This window comes from Triticum aestivum, chromosome 1A, assembly GCF_018294505.1.
Source record: "Triticum aestivum cultivar Chinese Spring chromosome 1A, IWGSC CS RefSeq v2.1, whole genome shotgun sequence".
NCBI lineage: Eukaryota > Viridiplantae > Streptophyta > Magnoliopsida > Poales > Poaceae > Triticum > Triticum aestivum.
The window spans coordinates 22,121,560-22,142,055 of NC_057794.1; the positions used below are offsets into that span (position 1 = coordinate 22,121,560).

The window sequence follows — 20,496 nt, forward strand, 5'->3', positions numbered from 1 at the left end:
GCCAATGATGATAAACTAGCATCCTATACTAAGCATTTAGGATTGCAGGTAAGGTATCAACAGATGTAGCGACAATGTCAGGCTATGCATCAGAATAGGATTAACGAAAGCAGTAACATGCTACACTACTCTAATGCAAGCAGTATAGAGGAGAATAGGCGATATCTGGTGATCAAGGGGGGGGGCTTGCCTGGTTGCTCAGACAAGGAGGGGTCGTCGGTGACGTAGTCGTACTCGGTGGCATCAGCGTCGGTCTCGTAGTCTACCGGAGAGAAGAGGGGGAAGAAATAATGAATACAGAGCAAACAAAGCATCACAAAATATAACAAGGCAATACGCGGTGTTCGGTGTGCCCTAACACGGTAGTAGGTGATACCGGTGAAGGGGGGAAAACCCCGGGAAAGTATTCCCGGTGTTTCGTGTTTTCGGGCAGAGGAGCCGGAGGGGGAAAGTTGCGGGTTCGATAGGTTAGGGGTGTGTGGCGGACGAACGGACCGCGTATCCGGATTCGTCTCGTCGTTCTGAGCAACTTTCATGTTGAAAATATTTTAATCCGAGTTACGGATTAAAAGATATGATTTTCTAAAGATTTTATTAATTTCTGGAATTTAATTATTTATTTAATTAATTCGAAAAAATGTATTATGACGTCAGCATGATGTCATGCTGACGTCAGCAGTCAACAGGGGTTGGCTGAGTCAACCCTGACATGTGGGTCCCGTTCGTCATTGACTGTTTAGTCAAATTAATGTTTAGCTAATCTAATCACTGTTTAATTAAACTAATTAGTTAATTAGGTTAATCTAATTATGATTAATTAACTTAATTAATTCCTTAATTAATTAATTAATTTAATTATTATTTATTTATTTAATATCTTTTTTTTAATTCTTTTTTTTCTTTTTTTTTATAAAACCGCTCTGGGGCTGGGGTGTGGGACCCCACATGTCATTGGCCTAAGTGCCTTAGCGGGCGCACGGTTACGGGCGCCGGGTGGGTCGGGCGACGAGCGCCAGCCCGACGAGGCGCCGCGGGGCAGCGGGCGTGCGGCCTGGCTCCGACGACCGGAGCAGGGCGGCGCGGTTGGCTGAGAGGATCGCCGCAGCGGACGGCTGACGTAGCGGGAGTGGGATGAGGCGTCGGACGACGACGGCGCCCCGGGCAGACGCGGCCAGGAGCCGCAGGGCAGAGACGGCGGTGGGAGTCGGCAGCAGGGGCGACGGGCGTCGTGGCTACGGCTGGATGGCGCGGGTCGCGCGCGCGGGGGCGCACGGGAGCGCGTGGGCGCGCGCTGGGTCGAGCGGGGGCGAACGGGGTGCGGGCACGGTGACGTGCAACAGAGAGGGGAGAAGAGGAGAGGGAGGCCGTGGAGCACGTCCCCGTGCTCGGTGGCGGGGGAAGGGGGGCGGCCGGAGCCGGCGACGGGGGAGGGGGGGCGGTGGTGGCGCTCGGGAGGAGGACGAGGGGAGAGAGGGGATCCACGGGGAGGGGGGGAAGAGCTCACGGGGGGGGCAGGGTCTCTGAGGCGTGCTCGGAGACGGTCGGGGGCGACCGATGAGGAGGAGGGCGGGGAGGCGGCCGTCCGGCGTCGCGGATCCGGCGAGGTGGGGTGGGGGTCGAGGCGGCGGGGTCCAGGCGGCGGCGCGGGCTTCGGACGACAACGAGCGATGGGGGCGCGGCGTCGGGGTCGAGGCGATGGGGAAGTGGGGCGCTGGCGTCGCGCGGGGGGGGGGGAGGCAGTTCGTCCCTGATCCAGATCGGATCGGGAGGCGAGAGGAGGGGGAAGAGCGACTGGGGGGATCGGGAGGAGTGGGGGGGTTAGGTGCGGTTGGGCCCTAGGGTTCCACGGGGGGGGGGTTAAGCAGGCGTGGCTGGGCCAGTCGGGGTGGGCTGGCCGGCTGAGGTGGGATGGGCCGAGGCCCATGCGGAGCTGGGGTCTCCTTTTCTCTCCTCGCCCCTTTTTTTTTGTTTCATTTCATTTCTGTTTTTATTTATTCGTTCCTGTTTTATCTTAGTTACATTTTATTCTAGTTTTAGTAAAATATACACTTAGCATCTAAATTAGTATCTCAACTTAAGTCCATAGTCACAAAAGTCTAGTCCCCAAATAGCTTAGTTTGAAATTTTATTAACTATAAAAGGTATTTAAATATTCGTTTTTGCTACTGTTTTAATTAATATAGTGCACTTAAATACTTTACAGAAGTGTGGTTCCTTCAGCAATATTTAGTATGGAATATTTGCCACAACCCGAACATTTTTGTTTTATTGTTTTGAAAACTTTTGTTGTGTGTTTTTATTTTAAATTTTGAACTGGGTCTCATACTGACGCGAGTTTATCAACAGTAACCGAGGGGACGTGGCATCATTAGCGATGGTTCACTGTAGCTTAACTATCCGGGCGTCACAGTCACTTGCAAACTCAGGCCAGTACTTTCTCTCTATTTTTCTCCACTTCGACCCGTCAGCGGGTGCTCTCAACTTCCCGTCTTTCTTACGGTCCTCACTGTGCCATCGCATCAACTTGGCATGCTCTTCGTTTCTGAACAGATGTTTCAACCGCGATATTATAGGAGAATACCACATCACCTTCGCAGGAACCCTCTTCCTGGGGGGCTCGCTGTCAACATCACCAGGGTCATCTCGTCTGATCTTATACCGCAATGCACCGCATACCGGGCACGCGTTCAGATACTTGTACGCACCGCGGTAGAAGATGCAGTCATTAGGGCATGCATGTATCTTCTGCACCTCCAATCCTAGAGGGCATACAACCTTCTTTGCTGCGTATGTACTATCGGGCAATTCGTTATCCTTTGGAAGCTTCTTCTTCAATATTTTCAGTAGCTTCTCAAATCCTTTGTCAGGCACAGCATTCTCGGCCTTCCACTGCAACAATTCCAGTACGGTACCGAGCTTTGTGTTGCCATCTTCGCAATTGGGGTACAGCCCTTTTTTGTGATCCTCTAACATGCGATCGAACTTCAGCTTCTCCTTTTGACTTTCGCATTGCGTCCTTGCATCGACAATGACCCGGCGGAGATCATCATCATCGGGCACATCGTCTGGTTCCTCATGATCTTCAGCAGCTTCCCCCGTTGCAGCATCATTGGGCACATCGTCTGGTTCCTCTTGATCTTCAGCAGCTTCCCCCGTTGCAGCATCACCGTATTCAGGGGGCACATAGTTGTCATCATCCTCTTCTTCGCCGTCTTCCATCATAACCCCTATTTCTCCGTGCCTCGTCCAAACATTATAGTGTGGCATGAAACCATTGTAAAGCAGGTGGGTGTGAAGGATTTTCCGGTCAGAGTAAGACTTCGTATTCCCACATTTAGGGCATGGACAACACATAAAACCATTCTGCTTGTTTACCTCAGCCACTTCGAGAAAATCATGCACGCCCTTAATGTACTTGGAGGTGTGTCTGTCACCGTACATCCATTGCCAGTTCATCTGCGTGCATTATATATAATTAAGTGTGTCAAAAACCATTATAGAACATCATGAATAGATAATTAAGTGACCAAATTAATAGAAGTTTATCGTCACATTAAAACCAAAGTACATACATAGTTCTCATCTAACAACATATAGCTCTCCAGAGCATCTAATTAATTAAACCATACATTAAAACTATGTAAAACATTTCAATGCGAAAACAAATGCGATCATAATCGCAACCAAGGTAACAATTGATCCAACAGCATAATGATACCAAGCCTCGGTATGAATGGCATATTTTCTAATCTTTCTAATCTTCAATCACATTGCATCCATCTTGATCTTGTGATCATCGACGACATCCGCAACATGCAACTCCAATATCATCTTCTCCTCCTCAATTTGTTTCCTTCAAGTAATTGTTTTCTTCTTCAACTAAATTTAACCTCTCGACAATAGGGTTGGTTGGAATTTCCGGTTCAACTACCTCCTACATAAATAAAATCTATGTCACGTTGGTCGGCATAATTGTCATAAACAATAAATGAACCAAATAGTTATAAAAAGATAATATATATACCACATCCGAATCATAGACAGGACGAGGGCCGACAGGGGCGGATACCAAAACCATCGCATTATATATTAACAAGCAATAAAATAGTAAGAAAATTAGACAAGTATCTAACTAAAGTAAGAATTTTTTCTTTCAGAAAGAAGATAAGAACAAGAGGCTCACCACGGTGGTGCCGGTGACGAGATCGGCGCGGGCGATCGACGGCGGTGAAGACGGGAATGGGACATGACGGGCCGCTAAACCTAGACAAATCTCGAGGAAAATGGAGCTTTGAGGTCGAGCTTCGAGAGGAGAAGGCTTAACTAGTGTGGCTCGGGCATTTCATCGAACACCTCATGTGCATAGGAGGTGAGCTAGAGCACCACAAAGCCCCCCCCTCGCCGGCCAGAGAAAAATAGAGCACTGGAGTGCTCTGCTCGCGGGCGAGGGGTGTATATAGGCACCTCATTGGTCCCGGTTCGTGACATGAACCGGGACTAAAGGGTAGCCTGTGGTCCCGGTTCAAGCCACCAACCGGGACCAATGGTGGTGGGCCAGGAGCGAGGCCCATTGGTCCCGGTTCGTCCCACCAATCGGGATCAAAGGGGCCAGGCGAACCAGGACCAATGCCCCCACGAGGCCCGGCAGGCCCCTGGCCTCACGAACCGGGACCAATGCCCTCATGGGTCCCGGTTCTGGACTGAACCGGGACTAATGGGCTAACCTGGCCTGAACCAAAGCCCTCTTTTCTACTAGTGATTATTTGAGATTGATTGTCAACATGGCATCATCTTGCAGGATGATAGAATTAAAACCATAAATATTTGGTTTGTGCAAAACTACTCAAATGAGCTATGGGCACTGGAGCATTACATCGAGTTGTCAATGGTAACACATCCATGATAAGTTACATGGTTCTGTCAAAAGGGAGATGTGATACTTCCGTGTAGCGATTTTACCCATATCATTCACCATGACAATGAGGACAATATGATCAAGGAGTTGACATGCGAGTCAAATGATCTCATCATCACTGAATATGACTTACCTTATTTCCGAGAGAAAAAGGACAACGCTCGAGACAGCAGACACACTTTCTCAAAGGTCTCTAAGAAGTTAATCCACATTTTCTTGCTGCGTGCATGCCTCGTTAGTCAGTATTTATATCTTCTAGTGGTGTCACGTGAAAATACCAAAGCAGTCATTATAGATACAACCAATGACCGCTCTGTTGAAATTGATGTCACTTAAAGTTTCATAAATAGTGTCATGTGAGTAACCAGAGCAGACATCATAGATGCAAATGGAGGGAGATGTAATTGCAGTATCAAAGGTTTCAGATAGCCACTCATGATAATGAATTGTGCAATGATTTTGTAGGAAAATAGAATAAGTACATCAAAACCAAACTAAAATTCTTTTGTTTCCAAAGGGATTCTAATAGAATGGGGGTAAAATTTTCACTTTCATGCTCGTATGTCCGCCTAACCTATGCAATCTTTTCTATATAATAATCAAATCTAGTCTGCATGACTCACTTGATTTTTGATAAATGAAATACTTGGTTGCTTAAAATACATTGGCTGTAGAAAAGCGAGTTATTTGTTGATGATGCAAAAGCATGGATGGTAGCTCTACGCGATATATATTTTATGTGTGGTTTTGTGATCTCTACTTTATTTGTTATGCCTAATCCTACCTTGTAACTTCATTCCGGTTCTTGTTCTAGCATGGGCTCTATTATAATGAGCAGGGAAAGAACGCGTTCATAAGCATCTTGTTCTCTTTAGACAAGAAAGAAAACGCTATGCTCTGAACAGGTTTGAATGCAATTGGAAGACCTACTTAATTCCAGACTATTATTTTTGTTGATAGTTAGTTTTGATTTTGTTTTAGTTCCATCAACAAGCTTGATGGTTTACTTTAAACCTTATATGGTTTATTTTAACAGAATATATGTTGCAAAGAGTTGGTAATTGCAAACAATAAGAAAATGAGCCCACGACATGGCGAATCACATGCAAATGTTTTTGTCATGGTTTACCGTCGAAGTCACAACACCATAGTGGCCGCCCGACCAGATAGATAACACATGCAACCTTCAAAAGCCAGCGGTCACAAGGGTAGTATGAATTCTAACCAGATTGTGCAGGAAGAAGACAAAACTGTCAAGGGCTCACACTCATCTCATGTTAAGACTCGGCCAGCCAAGCAAATGGACAATTTTTAGCTTCAGCATAGTGCAGGAAGCTTTCAGCAAAGAATAGCAGGGTGATACCTCCTGCGTGTAAGTTCGAGACAGCAGAAGTTCAGACTGGAACAAGATCCAATTTTGATCTAGTTAATCTATCGTGAACTCTGAAATTAAATGTTCTCATCCACCAACAACCTGCGTCGAACAAAATCAAAGGGTTTGAAGAATGAAGACACACCAGAATAAGCTGCTTGGCTGACCTAACACTAAAGGAAGCCCATCCCGCTCCAACAGACAATGTTTGAACTTTGAACAATATTGATTTGACTCCTGAGTCCTGATTCCCCAATGTAAGCACTATGTAGTAGCAAAGTACTCCCTCTATTGTATAATACTTGTCGTGATTTTAGATCAAATTTCAACTAAAACCACGATAAGTATTTTGGAATGGAGGGAGTAAGAATTAGTAGTACACTGCAGTAAGATCTCACAAATTTTACAAGCAATGCTCAGATTGGACCTGGCTTTCTTTTCCGATTTAAATTTACCAGTTTAGAAAAACAATACATAGGTAACAGTGAGCAATTATGAAGCAAATCACTCTACATATTAGCAACTCAAAGCAAGCCTTGGAGTGCTAACAACATGATAGGTAATGCACTAGAAGAATCTGCACGAGTTACAATATGGTCAGCAAAAATATAAGATGCCTCAGAAATAGATTTAGTAGGACAACAACTTAGAATCTTAACTAGTGAGAAGTCAAGTAGAAAATATTGGTCATGGGCAGCTTAAACGAAGATATTAGCCATGGATAGCTTAAGCAAAACAAAAATGAACAGTGGAGCTGCATGACTAGTAAGTACTCTAGTAGTAGTAATGAACAACTAACTTGTGTGCATCATTACCCATATCTACCTACAAACATATCATTTCAGTGAATTATGCTATTATCTACCTCATGGGAAAGGGAAATCCTCTTCCTATCTAAAAGGAGAAAAGGAAAGAAAAGGTAGTTTGTCTAGCTCTATTAAGCTGCACATATAGAGTTATAGAGTGAAACAACAATGGAACACCATGCAGATTGTTTACCCCCTGTAAATGCAGCGGTTATTCTGCCATGTTCTATTACTAAATTGAAAACTTTCCTAATCAGGCGAATGAAAGAGTAATAGTTTCAAATGCAGAATAACAGCACGACATCGATATTTGACATCGAAAGATACCAATTTAAAGGAAATAAAAATAGTTTGGCATAGATAAGACACTTGTACGATGTAAATGGAAATAAAAGGAGTTTGACATCTCTTAGATTCACCCAGCATATGGCTAACAAGGTGGCATTAATAATGACCAATTAGAGGGCACCTTACAGATTCTCTATGCTTAACCAGCATTGTTCAAAGCCACAAAACGCATTAGACGTTGAGGACACAAACCGATAGGAAGATCAAACTGAACTAGACATAGAAAGCTAGGAGATATCCAAGGCAGTGCCACAAACCAACAAGATTAGGCCCATACCCAACAACTTCTTTTAATGAAGTGCCACGCTAAGGACATTAAGCTGAATGCAGTACTTTCAGTGACCATCAGAAAACAACCATTCAGCAAAACATGGAATGTAAGGCAGAACACCCTGGAATTCTTGAGAAAAAGTGCATGTAGCATTGACTTTCTGATTCTCCATATCATATGACACTGCCATCTCCTCCTCATCGGTAAGGAAAATCAAATCACAATCTGGATGAATCGCGAACACCTTATAGGACATGTCATCTTCGCCACGTTGCCTCCCGAACAGCTCTGAAACGTTGACAGTATACTTGAGGGTCCAGTTTCCACCACCAGAATCTTCAAGAACCCACACATAGAGTTGGCAATCATGATCGTTATCAATTTGCCACGCATACAAGCGTCCTTGGGACTGCCCAATGGAAGCCAAATGATTTTTGTTTGGCATGTCCTCTGGCATTTCAATCTCCCTCCAGATCTTCCCTTCCGCGTCGACCGTGACCACTGAGGCATAATGTGTAGCCAAATGCATAGTGCCATTCAGGAAGACACATTCTGAATTCCCGACCAGAATAGTTTTGTAACCCCACTCACTCTGCACCTTGTTCCATCGTCCGGTTTCCGACGAGTAGATGGCCATCTCTGTGAATTCGCAGAAACAGTTGGTCAGGGGCACAAACACCACAAAGCGGGACGGAGCTGCTGTGTCGAAACCCAAGAAGATATCCATTATTGGTTCGAAATACACAATGTCACCATCCTCTTCGTCCAGCCATACCACAGGAGGCAACACAGTCCACTGCCCGGTCATAGGATTGCACACGACGTAATCGTATTCGTCTTCCTCATCATGACGCGATTCCCAGCACTTGCAAAGGAGGAGGCTGCTGCAGCACTGCTCGACAGAAAAGCAATCGTAGCTCTCGCGCAAGAAATGGAGCGAAGGGTCGACTAATGGGGGGCCTCTTCCCGACAAATTACGGAAATTGAAACGCCCACGCTCGATGAAGAAGAAGCCAGACAAGGTCTGCGGCGACCTCTTGTGGACTTCCGGATCGGAGCAGAGGGCCAGCCATGGCTTGGAGACGCACTTGAAGCGGCAGAGCGACCTGTAGGGCACCCTCGACAGGATCTCGACAATGGCGCCTTCAGGAAGATCTGTAGGGCACCCGGGCTGCTGCTGCTGCTGCTGGTTGTTACAAATGGATCCAAAGGCAATTCGTTTAGGTTCAGTTTAACGTCCGCTGTATTGGATTGGATTCAAGATTGGAAGAAGGCACTGTAGGGGAGCATACCTCAGAGTCAGACGCTTCATCGGTGGAGGGGAATGGCGGCGTGGCGCTGTCGCGGCCTGGGTTGCCGGTCGACGGCGAATGATCCTGCTCCGAGCAGCCATGGGGAAGGCTGGCCTGCTGCTCGTGCCCATGCTCCTTCTTCATCTACAGATGGTGGACACGATTCATACAGGTTCTTTTCTTGGATAGAACTAGAAGATTGGGAGAAGGAATAGTTAAAAAAGGAGGAAACCTCTGAACCTACCTCGGTGATGGGGAACGGCGGCGGCGAATGGCAGGGAACGTCCTCGCCGTGGCCTGGGTGAACAGTCGCCGGAGCATGGCCCTGCTCCGTGCAGCCTTGCTCGCCGCCTCCTCGTCTTCCTTGCGGCATCGCCTCCTCGATCGAGGCTAGACTGGGTGGGTCGTCCTAGGCAGGCGGCGCGGCTCGCCGAGTCTCGAGGGTTTTCAAGGACATCGTGGCTTTATGGCTTCGTTTCCCCCCTTGAGAAGTGGAATGGGCGCCTCACCCAAAAAATCGAGTAGAAAAGAAATGAAAACGTTTTGTGCTGACCGACCACCTACAAACTGCTACATGTTAGGCCAACTCCAACACACGACCCATTTCGTCCGGCCACACTTCGTTTGGATTATCGCGGCCCAACGCGCACCCGCAAACAGACAGGCGTCCATATTCTGTTCGTCTGTGACCCATTTTCAACCCGAAATTAGTTCACGTTTGCGTCGAAACGGACAGGACACAGACGGACGGGACGCGAGCCCTTGTCTTCCCCTTGCCAGCCCATGGGGAACACAACATTCTCATTTCCACCTTCTTTCCCAAAAACCCTCTCACCCACCCCCGCCCCTTCCCAGTTCCATGGCCGGTGCCCCGCAGCAACCCACCGTTGTCCTCTTGGACGCCATCTCCACCCGTCCCGCGATGAAAAAGAAGCCAAAGGTGGGGCTCGACCGAGTCATTCAAGAATCATCCAAGAGGAGAGGGCCGCTGTTGCGGAGAGGAAAGCCGCAGCCCAGTATGCTCTCAAGGCCGCTGCCGCACAACACAAGGCCGCTGTTGAGGCCAACGAGTCCCTTGTCGCCAAGGCCACACAGGCAACAACGCCACACTCCCTCCTCATGCTAGGGTTTAGCCGACCCGCGCCGGCCACATGCTCATCAGCCGTTCGCCCTCCTCATGCTAGGGTTTAGCCGACCCGCACCGGCCACATGCTCATCGGCCGTTCGCCCTCCACAGGGCCAGTCAATGAGCTCCTCCTCAACACCACAAACGGGTGGCATTTATCTGGCACGAGCATGGTGCAAACCGCTTCTCCATGTCGCGGGACGGCAACATGATCGCCCCGTGCCGCCGACCGTCATCGACCTCAATGTCACGTGCTGGGTTGGGTGTCGCCGGTCAGTAAGCCATCGGGATGCAAAGCTAGCGGCCACAGGCGATTGCTATGGCCAACCTTCGCAACGACCGCATCCTGTTCGACGGATCACCCTACCGTCGCCGGGCAAGACGGCCCCAACTTCAACGCTTTCATGGAGAATGTCATCTACGAGGGCCATGGCCAAGCCTTCCACACCAAGGGCCAAGGCCAAGGCTTCGATCCCGACAAGACCCAAAAGCGAAGACAGGCGTGACCAACATGAAAAGGCCGACGACATTGGCCATGGCAACCAAGATGAAGAGGCTGACAGCATTGGCTGCGGCAACCAAGATGAAGAGGCCGACAGTCATAGCAACTCATTGGCCATGGCAACCATGCAAATGCATACACATTTTTTTTAACATCAGTACAGACGCAAACGCTCATACATACACGCATACACTCACCCCTATGAACGCAAACATACACACCCTACCTCTATGAGCACCTCCGAGAGACTGAGGCGGCATGTCATCTTAAAATTTACGAAGTCACCGTAGGCGCCTCGTCGTCGACGGGAATGTCTCCTCCCACTGAAAGCACATCACCAGAAATCCTTAAATAAATCCAAGAATAATGCCACCACCAGACTTGAACCCTGGTGGGCTGGGGATACCACAGTCCCTCTAACCATCCAACCACATGTTGGTTCGCGTATACGCATTTTTAATTGGTTGTTCGTTCGTCATGTAGGGTAATCCAATTTTTTACCCTGCAAAAACAAATCCATTTTTTAGTGGTCTTTACATTTTCTAGTGGTGCCCTGTGAAATACTACAACAATCATCATAGATGCAACCAACGACTGCTACTCTGCCTGAATTGGTGCCACTTTTAATGTTTCATAAATAGTGCCATGTGAAAAACCGGACGTCCGAAAAAACCATAGCAGTCATTGATCATAGGTGCAGATGCACGGAGACGTAAGCATTATTAGAGGTTTCACATAGATACTCATGGTAAGGGCGTCTACTCCCTCCGTTCCAAATTACTCGTCATAGAAATGGATGTATTTAGAACTAAAATACATCTAAATATATCCATATGTATGACAAGTAATTCGGAACGGAGGGAGTACAATGCAGACGCTAAGGACGGACGCCAGGTTCCGAATCCTACTCGATTTCAGCGATTCCCGTCCAATCCCAGGAAAACCGTTGGCGTCGATGCCATATCATTTGCCGGGTGCTCCAGCCCTTTTTTCATACAGATTAAACTGGTCCGAAGGCGGGCGCTTATAACTATTGGCGTTGTACACAAAGGCTCCAAGGCAGACGGCAGGTTTAAAATTCCTTTTTTTTATTTTCCTCAAGCACTTTGGAAGTGCCTTGCGTTGGAGATGCCCTAATGAAATTGTGCGATTATTTTGTAGGAAAAGAGTAAAAGTACATCAGAACCAAACTAAAATTCCTTTCTTTCTGTTGGGGCAAAATAAGCCATGCTCTGCCGAGCTGACCGAGGTAGGGCGCGCCGGGTCTGGTCCGGCAAAGGTGTGGGCGTGTGCGTGTGTGTGAGTTCAGTTATAACAAATACAAGGCGTTGGAGCGCCGGTGCATTCGTTGCACACAAAACAAACTCGAGTCTCCTGTCCATCGTCTACCTTTGAGCGAGAGTAACCAGACAGAGAGAGAGCCACCCATCACTTGGTATACAGAGCTTTGTTGTGATCCTACCCGCAGCGATATCGCTCGCCCCGTACGCAGGCGGATCGGGGAGCTCGCTGCCTATGTCCGTCCCCATGCTCACTGGTGACAACTACACCACGTGGGCGATCAAGGTGGAAGCCAACCTCGACGCGGCCGGGCTGTGGGAGGCGGTCGTTCCGGCGGAGGATGCAGCAGCTGCGGTCATCGCGAAGAACAAAACAAACTCGAGTCTCCTGTCCATCGTCTACCTTTGAGCGAGAGTAACCAGACAGAGAGAGAGCCACCCATCACTTTCCAACGGGATTCTAACGGAACGGGGGTAAAAGTTTATCTTCCATTCTTGTATGTCCGCCAACACCTATGCAATCTAGTGTGTATAATAATCAAATCTACTCTGCATGACTCGCTAGATTTTTGATAAATGAATTTTTGGCTGCTTGTAGAAAGTGTCTTCCTTGTTTGCTGATGATGCAGCAACATGGATGGTAGCTGTACGCGATATCTATTTTATGTGTGGTTCTGGGGTCTCTACTTTATTTGTTATGCCTAATCCTGCCCTTCTTTTTGCAGGAATAATACTTGTATTACTCAATTATCAGGTCCTTACAATCCTCTTGGACAAACTTCAAAACATCCTCAGGGCCCGAACCAACCCACGTAATTGTTTGACCCTCTACTCTAGCAAAACTAGCTTGTTACTTCATGCCAATTCTTATTCTACAATAGGCTCTATTATAATGAGAAGGGGAAGAATGGGTTCACAAACATCTTGTTATGTTTAGACAAAAAAAAAACACTGTTCTGAACTTGTTATAATGTAACTGGAAGACCTACTTATGTGGGGTTCGACCTGGTAACGGAAATCGTAGCCTGCAATCCTCTGATTGGTGAAAGATTTTACCAAGCACATATGAACGATTAAACCTGATACTGTTTCCACTCATCCTCTTGTTTCAGTTTCGGGTTATTATTTTTGTTGGCAGTTAGTTTCAGTTTTGTTTTTGTTCCATTTGTCCTGCCTGTACCAGCACAATGGTTTACTTTAAACCTTGTATGGTTTGTTTTAACAGAATATATGCTGCAAATAGCTGTTACGTGCAAACAATAAGAAAAGGAGTCTGCGGCATGGGGAATCACATGCAAATGTTTTCGTAGTCAGTCTTGCTAAATCTCAGTCGACTAATGTTTGCTGTCAATGGCACAACACCACAGTGGACGCCCGACCAGATAGATAGTACATGCAACAAGTAGCTAGCAGCCTAAGTTGAACCCTCAACCTACAAAAGACAGCGGCCACAAGATCACACTATGGAGCTTTTTCAACTGAGACTTGATTATTTATAAGGAACAAGGTAGCATGAATTCTAACCAGACTGTGCCGGAAGACAAAACTGTCACAGGCGGTCACACTCACCTCATGTGAAGACTTGGCCAGCCAAGCAAATGGACTATTTTCCGTTGTAGCAAAATGCAGCCAGCTTTCAGACGGGAACACGATTTGATCTAGTTAATAGCTCCTAAACTGAATGTCCTCATCCGCCAACAACTTGCATCGAACAAAATACAAGGGTTTGACGAATGAAGACACACCAGAATAGGCTGCTTGGCTCAGCTAACCCGAAAGGGAGCTTATCCCACTCAAGAAGACAATGTTTGAACTTTGAACAATATTGATTTGACTGCTGAATCCTGATTCAATATAAGTACTATGTAGAAAAGTAACAATCGGTAGTACACTGCAGTAAGATCTCGCAAATTTTACAAGTAATGCTCCGATTGGACTTGGCTTTCTTCTCCGATTCAAATTTACCAGTCTAAAAAAGGAAGAATTTGTCAATACTGGACCGGAATGGTTACTGGATCTTCTAGCACGAATTAAAGAGGGAAAGAAAGAATGTGATCATGACAATCTGGAGGAACTGGCAACAAAGGAATGATCAAGTGCATAATAAACCGGTGCCACCAGTGCACGTAACGAAGAGTTTCTTGGTTAGCTACAATAATTCGCTTATCCCAAATTAAACGCAAAGATGGACAGGATCCTATCAAGGGGAAAGGACTTGCAGATGAATATTGTGTGCAGCGTGAACACAAGCTTAGGGCGACGGCCCATGCCCCATGGCCACCGCTAGCAGAAGGAAAACTGGCGATCTCAGTGGATGGAGCCTACCATGTCCAGAACAAAGATGCAGGCGTAGGCATGATTATTAGAGACTCGGTTGGTGACTTGGTTCTTGCATTCTACAAGTATGTGGCTAGGTGTGAAGATCCCTTTGAAGCAGGACTGTTGGCAGACAGGGAAGGGATTCAGGCAGCGACCACCTATGCAACAGGGCCGTTTGTCCTTCAAACTGACTGTTGGAATCTGATTAAGATGCCGAAGAACCCGAGCCAAGACAAGTCAGGAATAGGCCATCTGGTTAGAGAGGTGAAGAAGTTGTTCGTGGAAGAAAGGAGGCCATCTAGTTAGAGAGGTGAAGAAGTTGTTCGTGGTAGAAAGGGAGCTGATCATCATGAAATTAGATAGAAGCCAGAATAGAGTTGCAGATTTCATAGCTAAATTTTCGCGCTCAGAGCATCGTACCGACCTGTAGTTACAAGATGCCCCTGAGAATCTCAAAAGCCTTTTGGCTATGGATTGTAAACCTATTCACTAATCAGTAAGCTCCCAATTTTGTCGCAAAAAATATATAATTACAAAGCAAATCACTCTGTGAATTAGCAATTCAATGCAAGCCTTGGAGTGCTAACAAGATGATAGGTAAAGGACGAGAAGAATCTGTAAGTTATGTCAGCAAACATATAAGATGCATCAGAAATAGATTTAGTAGGACAACTTAGAATCTTATAACAGACTAATGAGAAGTCAAGCAGAAAAATATTGGTCATGGGCAGCTTAAACGAATATATCAGCCACGGATAGCTTAACAACAACAACAACAACAACAAAGCCTTTAGTGCCAAACAAGTTGGGGTAGGCTAGAGGTGAAACCCATAAGATCTCGCAACCAACTCATGGCTCTGGCACATGGATAGCAAGCTTCCACGCACCCCTGTCCATAGCTATCTCTTTGGTGATACTCCAATCCTTCAGGTCTCTCTTAACGGACTCCTCCCATGTCAAATTCGGTCTACCACGGATAGCTTAATCAAAACAAAAATTAACATTGGAGCGGCATGACTAGCAAGTACTCTAGTAGTAGTAATGAACGGCTAACTTGTGTGCATCATTACCCCTGTCTTACCTACAAACATATCATTTCAGTGAATTATGCACACACACTGGTCTGCATGAATCAATCCACGGAATATTTTGGAAGGGGAGTTCTCCCATAAAAAAAAGAAATGATAATTTGTCTAGCTCTATTAAACTGCATATATATAGACTGAAACAACAATGGAACATCATGCAGTTTTATTTACCCTCTGTACATGCAGCTGTTACTCTGCCATTTTCTGTTACTAAATTGAAACCTTCCAAATCAGGTGAATGAGAAAGTAATAGTTTCAAATGCAGAAGAACAGCACGACATCAATATTTGACATCAAAAGATAACCAATTTCATACTAGAAACTCGTATGATGTAAATGGAAATAAAAAGAGTTTGACATCTCTTAGATTCACCCCGCATAGGAGCTAACAAGGTGACATCAATAAGACAATAATGACCAATTAAGGGTCCCTTGCAGATTCTCTATGCTTAACCAGCACTGTTCAAAGCCACAAAACCCGTTAGAAGTTCAGGGCACAAAGAGATGGGAAGATCAAACTGAAGCAGACATAGACGCTAGGACACATCCAATCCAGTGCCACAAAACAAGAAGATTAGGCCATGTCCAATACCCAATAACCGCTTTTTATGAAGTGCCACGCTAAGTACACTAAGCCGCATGTAGTACTTTCAGTGAGCATCTGAAGCCCATTCCGCAAAACATGGGACGTACGGTAGAACATCCTCGAATTCTTGAGAAAAAGTGCAGGTAAAATTGACTTTCTGATTCTCCATATCATAAGACACTGCCATCTCCTCCTCATCGGTAAGGAAAATCAAATCACAATCTGGATGAATCGCAAACACCTTATAGGACATGTCATCTTTGCCACGTTGCCTCCCGAACAGCTCTGAGACGCCAACAGTATACTTGAGGGTCCACTTTCCAGCACCATAATCTTCAAGAACCCACACATAGAGTTGGCAATCATGATCGTCATCAATTTGCCACGCATACAGGCGTCCTTGGGACTTCCCAATGGAAGCCAACTGATTTGAGTCTGGCGAGTGCTCAGGCATTTCAATTTCCCTCCAAACCTTCCCCTCCGCGTCGACGGTGACTACTAAAGCATAATGGGTAGCCAAATGCATGGTGCCATTGAGGAAGACGCATTCTGAATTCCCAACCAGAATAGTTTTGTAACCCCACTCACTATGCACCTTTTTCCAGCGTCCGGTTTCCGACGAGTAGATGGCCATCTCTGTGAATTCACAGAAACAGTTGGTCAGGGGCACAAACACCAGAAAGCGGGACGGAGCTGCCGCGTCGAAACCCAGGAAGATGTCCCTTATCGGTTCGAAGTACGTCATAGCACCATCCTCTTCGTCCAGCCATACTATGGGAGGCAGCACAGTCCACTGCCCTGTCATAGGATTGCAGACGACGTAATCGCATTCGTCTTCCTTGTGACGTGATTTCAAACATTTGCAAAGGAGGAGGCTGCCGCAGCACTGCTCGACCGCGAAGCAGTCGTAGATCCCGCGCCAGAAACGGAGCGAAGGGTCGACCAAAGGGGGGCCTTTTCCAGACAAGTTACGGAAATTGAAGCGGCCACGGTCCATGAAGAAGAAGCCGGACAGGGTCTGCGTCGACCTCTTGCGGACATTCGGGTCGGAGCAGAGGGCCAGCCATGGCTTGGACACGCACTTGAAGCGGCAGAGCGACCTGTAGGGCACCCTGGACAGGATCTCGACGATGGCGCCCTCAGGAAGATCCACCCCGGGCGGCTGCTGCTGCTGGTGGTTGTCAGAAAGGGTGGAGGTTCAGGTTCAACACGTCCTCTGTATTGGATTGGATTCAAGATTGGAAGAAAGGGAGAGGAGGGGAGCATATTACATACCTCAGACGCTTCCTCGGTGGATGGGAATGGCGGCGCCTCGCCGTCGCGGCCTTGGTTGCCGGTCGGCGGCGAGTGGTCCTGCTGCGTGCAGTCATGGTCATGGGGAAGGCTCGCCTGCTGCTCGTGCACGTGCTTCTTCTTCATCTACAGATGGTGGACACAGGTTCCCTTTGTTGGATTCAAGATTGGGAGGAGGGAGAGTTCGCCGGAGAGGGGGCGGTGGTGGCGGCGTGAGAGGGGGGAGGGAGGAGCGGCGGCATGGGAATGGACGATTTGCTAGGGTAGGGTTAGGAGGAGCGAGGAATGTGGTTTGATTTGGGCTTTTGGTGCTGGGCCGCGTCACATGATCCAAACAAAGTGATTTTCGCGCGACGCGAGCGGGAACCCAAAAACATACTTACTGTTGTCACGTTTGAGTTCTTTACATGCACGTACAATTACAACTCGTCTTACTTCTGTCTGATCTTTCTAGAGGCATTTTGTCTTTCTAGAGGCATATCAGTGATTACCAGCTCCTAAGATTCGAATACATATCAATTCGATAGCCCTACTCCGTTGTTATCCGCTACATTCAAAAGGGTCTGAGTGAGATGGATCTTGAAAGTCTAGTTTTTGATTGAATAGTGATCTCGGGCATGAGTGGTCGATCTCCGCGGGCCGTGAATGGCCATGGAAAGGAGTATTGATGTCAATATGTTTGATCGAGAAGATTGGACGATGAAAGACGAATCCTTTGTGGTTTGAATAATAGGGTGTGGTCTTGATATTGGGCTATGGGCTGATTGCTTTCTGTCCCTCCGTTCTTAAATATTTGTCTTTCTAAAAATTTCAACAAATGATTACATACGAAGCAAAGTGAGTGAACCTACACTCTAGAATATGTCTATATACATCCGTATGTGATAGTCTATTTGAAATCTCTAAACAGACAAATATTTAGAAACAGAGGAAGTATTTGGTCTAGAGTGGTTGGTTTCGAGCGGGAGTCTCAGAATTTTTTTTTCCATAAAAGAAAGAGAATGAGTACAATAAAGGGTACAACGGCATAAATGGAAGGAGGCATGATCATGAAAACACGGAGCAGAGAGACAAGGGGCGTTCAGCCCGAACAGGGGAAATGACACAACTAAACCCACTAATCCTAAACAGAAAGGCGGGCCAAACTAGCACGATGTCGAACATCTCCAAATCCAACACCGGGGATGCTGCGAGTGAATAAGATGGTGCCTTCAAGAAGGGGTGCAACATTGTGACGCCACCGCCATCCGATCCGAAGAACAGAACCTAGGGTTTCCCCCCAATGCTTGAAGAGGGGCACAGATAAAAGGCCATGACAGCGCCTCCATGAAGGAAAAAGACACTCGCGAGTGCCAGCGCTGCCAGCATCGGCAAGCTGAGCATGGATTTCATCCGACCTGAGTCCGAGCAATCCCATAGCCGCCAACTCAGGATCCGAAGATGAGGAATACAAGCCACCGATCAACCGCCATCCCGGTAGGGAGGTGGTGGGGCTGCACCTGCTGCTGAACGAACACAAGCTTTGAAAATGACATGCCGTGAGCGTGGAGGGTAGGATGGTGGCTGGCGCCGCCGACGAGCTGGAGTTGAAAGGGAGCGCAGATCCAAGTTGTCGAAGGCAGAGCCGCCAGAACACCAGCAACCCGAAGACGCTGGAAGGAGACGCAACAACCAAAGTGTCGGGGCCGAAATCACGCCGGTAGGGACGCCAACAAGCAAAAGAATGGCATCATGTAAGACGTTTTAATGTAATAATGTAAGACGTTTTGTTTTTGCACTGCAAAAACATCTTACATTAAGTTAGAGGTTGTAGGATCGATTGCAGCACTATGCTAATTATACTACAAAGTTATGCATTTAGGTTACAATTAATGACGGTCATGGATGATCCATCAGCACACGGAGAAGAAAAAGGGTTGCACAACAAAACAATGGCATCGCCGGTCCTAGAAGACAACAACAGAGTTCGATGGAGTTCTTTTCCTATCAGAAGGGTTGTCAAGAAGCATGCCACCTTCGCTAATTGGCGGTTTACTCCTCTGCGATAACTGAGCATCATTCACTCGTGTTCGACAGTTCCTTGTCGACAAAGCATCAATCAAACTCTCTACCTATGGTCTGAAACAAATTGGCCTCTGCAAACTAGTGTGACCAACTTGCTCTGTTCTGAAATATCCTCTCGACATAGCATCCAAGCTGAGGCGAGATAGATCCGCAGCACCCTGGACACATTTCTTGTAAGACACGTCCTCAGTGGTGCCGTCGTTCCGCACCAAAATGAAACACCTTGTGCCTGGGTGACTGGGATGATGTCCGATCTGCAAACAGCACACCGTCACTTAATCACAGGGTCACTATTATAAGATGTTTTGGATATTTCAATATAAATTACATACGGACTGAAATAAGTGAACAAACACACTTAAATGTGTCTGTATACATCCGATTCAGAAAAAAGTTGCACCATATTATAATAGTGAACGGAGGCAGTAGAATTCAAGAGTAGCCATATTGCACTGCAAAATAGTCCAGTTGGCTAGCACAGATTAAGTGGACAGCTCATTTGCACATTTGCATGTCACCACCAAGAATATTAGCACGTATACCAAACGAAAAAACAGATGCACACAAAGATGTAAGAAAACTAATCCTGTAATTTTTGGAAACAATAGAAATCCTGTTAATACAGCCATCTGTAATTGTCCACATTCATATCAGTGGAATTGTAGAATTATGAAGCTATGAGAAAAACAGAAACACATTTGTATTACCTTTATATTTCTTATTCCAGCACCAATCTTTTCACGCCCTCTGGGATGAAATCTCAGGGCCTCAATCACATGTGATTTATCTAGCTCCACGGCATATGCATTTAATTGGTACCTTCATGCGAGTAAAACGTGCTATCATATAAGAAAGTAATTAAGATAAAACTTCAAACGGGATAAAAACTAATATACACAATACAATTCCATGGATAGTGATAGGGGGAATTACTTTCATAGCATTTTCTGCAAGCAAGTGTGCATATCAATAATATTGTCCCATATACCAACTGTAGCACCAAGAGAGTTCTGTTCCACAGATATGGTGCTACCATTTAAGACAGCGCCAACCGACACTTCCCGAACTTCAGGGCCATGTAGGAAGTCATAGATGTTCTCATTTGGTATGAGTGCATGCTCCTTGAGAAAAATTTAAACATTAGCATCGAACTGAACATATGTATACATCAAGTATAGTAAGGAGAAAATATATTTTTATCCATTTATCACTTGGCCAAGATTGACTCACTGGT

The 20,496-nt window shown here is 46.5% G+C and overlaps 2 protein-coding genes and 1 pseudogene across 3 annotated transcripts; all 3 read right to left on the bottom strand.

Annotated features, from left to right (window-relative positions):
* Positions 1-7,776: 7,776 nt before the first annotated feature.
* On the bottom strand, positions 7,777-9,377 carry LOC123066461 (F-box protein At5g07610-like). Its single transcript, XM_044489817.1, has 3 exons — positions 9,249-9,377; positions 9,005-9,148; positions 7,777-8,898 (listed from the first exon to the last, which is right to left on the bottom strand). The coding sequence occupies exons 1-3, from the start codon at positions 9,375-9,377 to the stop codon at positions 7,777-7,779; spliced, it is 1,395 nt and encodes a 464-aa protein (XP_044345752.1).
* Positions 9,378-15,722: 6,345 nt separating this feature from the next.
* Positions 15,723-17,487, bottom strand: LOC123187270 (F-box protein At5g07610). 2 transcript variants are annotated; one of them, XM_044599092.1, is made up of 2 exons: positions 17,181-17,487; positions 15,723-17,073 (listed from the first exon to the last, which is right to left on the bottom strand). In XM_044599092.1, exons 1-2 carry the CDS (start codon positions 17,322-17,324, stop codon positions 15,970-15,972), a joined length of 1,248 nt encoding a protein of 415 aa, XP_044455027.1. In that variant the 5' UTR covers positions 17,325-17,487; the 3' UTR covers positions 15,723-15,969. The 2 variants fall into 2 exon arrangements, with proteins under 2 accessions (XP_044455027.1, XP_044455020.1); XM_044599085.1 differs by having other exon boundaries at positions 15,723-17,076; positions 17,181-17,485.
* A 1,853-nt stretch (positions 17,488-19,340) lies between these two features.
* The window catches only part of LOC123067528 (DNA-directed RNA polymerase IV subunit 1-like), a 34,819-nt pseudogene continuing 33,663 nt past the window's right edge, over positions 19,341-20,496 (bottom strand).

Coding starts and splice junctions, on each gene's coding strand:
- LOC123066461 (XM_044489817.1), bottom strand. CDS start 9,377: ATGCCGCAAGGAAGACGAGGAGGCGGCGAGCAAGGCTGCACGGAGCAG. Junction 9,149..9,248: donor CGCCGTTCCCCATCACCGAG/GTAGGTTCAGAG, acceptor CACCATCTGTAG/ATGAAGAAGGAGCATGGGCA. Junction 8,899..9,004: donor ATGAAGCGTCTGACTCTGAG/GTATGCTCCCCT, acceptor TGTAACAACCAG/CAGCAGCAGCAGCAGCCCGG.
- LOC123187270 (XM_044599085.1), bottom strand. CDS start 17,324: ATGAAGAAGAAGCACGTGCACGAGCAGCAGGCGAGCCTTCCCCATGAC. Junction 17,077..17,180: donor CCACCGAGGAAGCGTCTGAG/GTATGTAATATG, acceptor GACAACCACCAG/CAGCAGCAGCCGCCCGGGGT.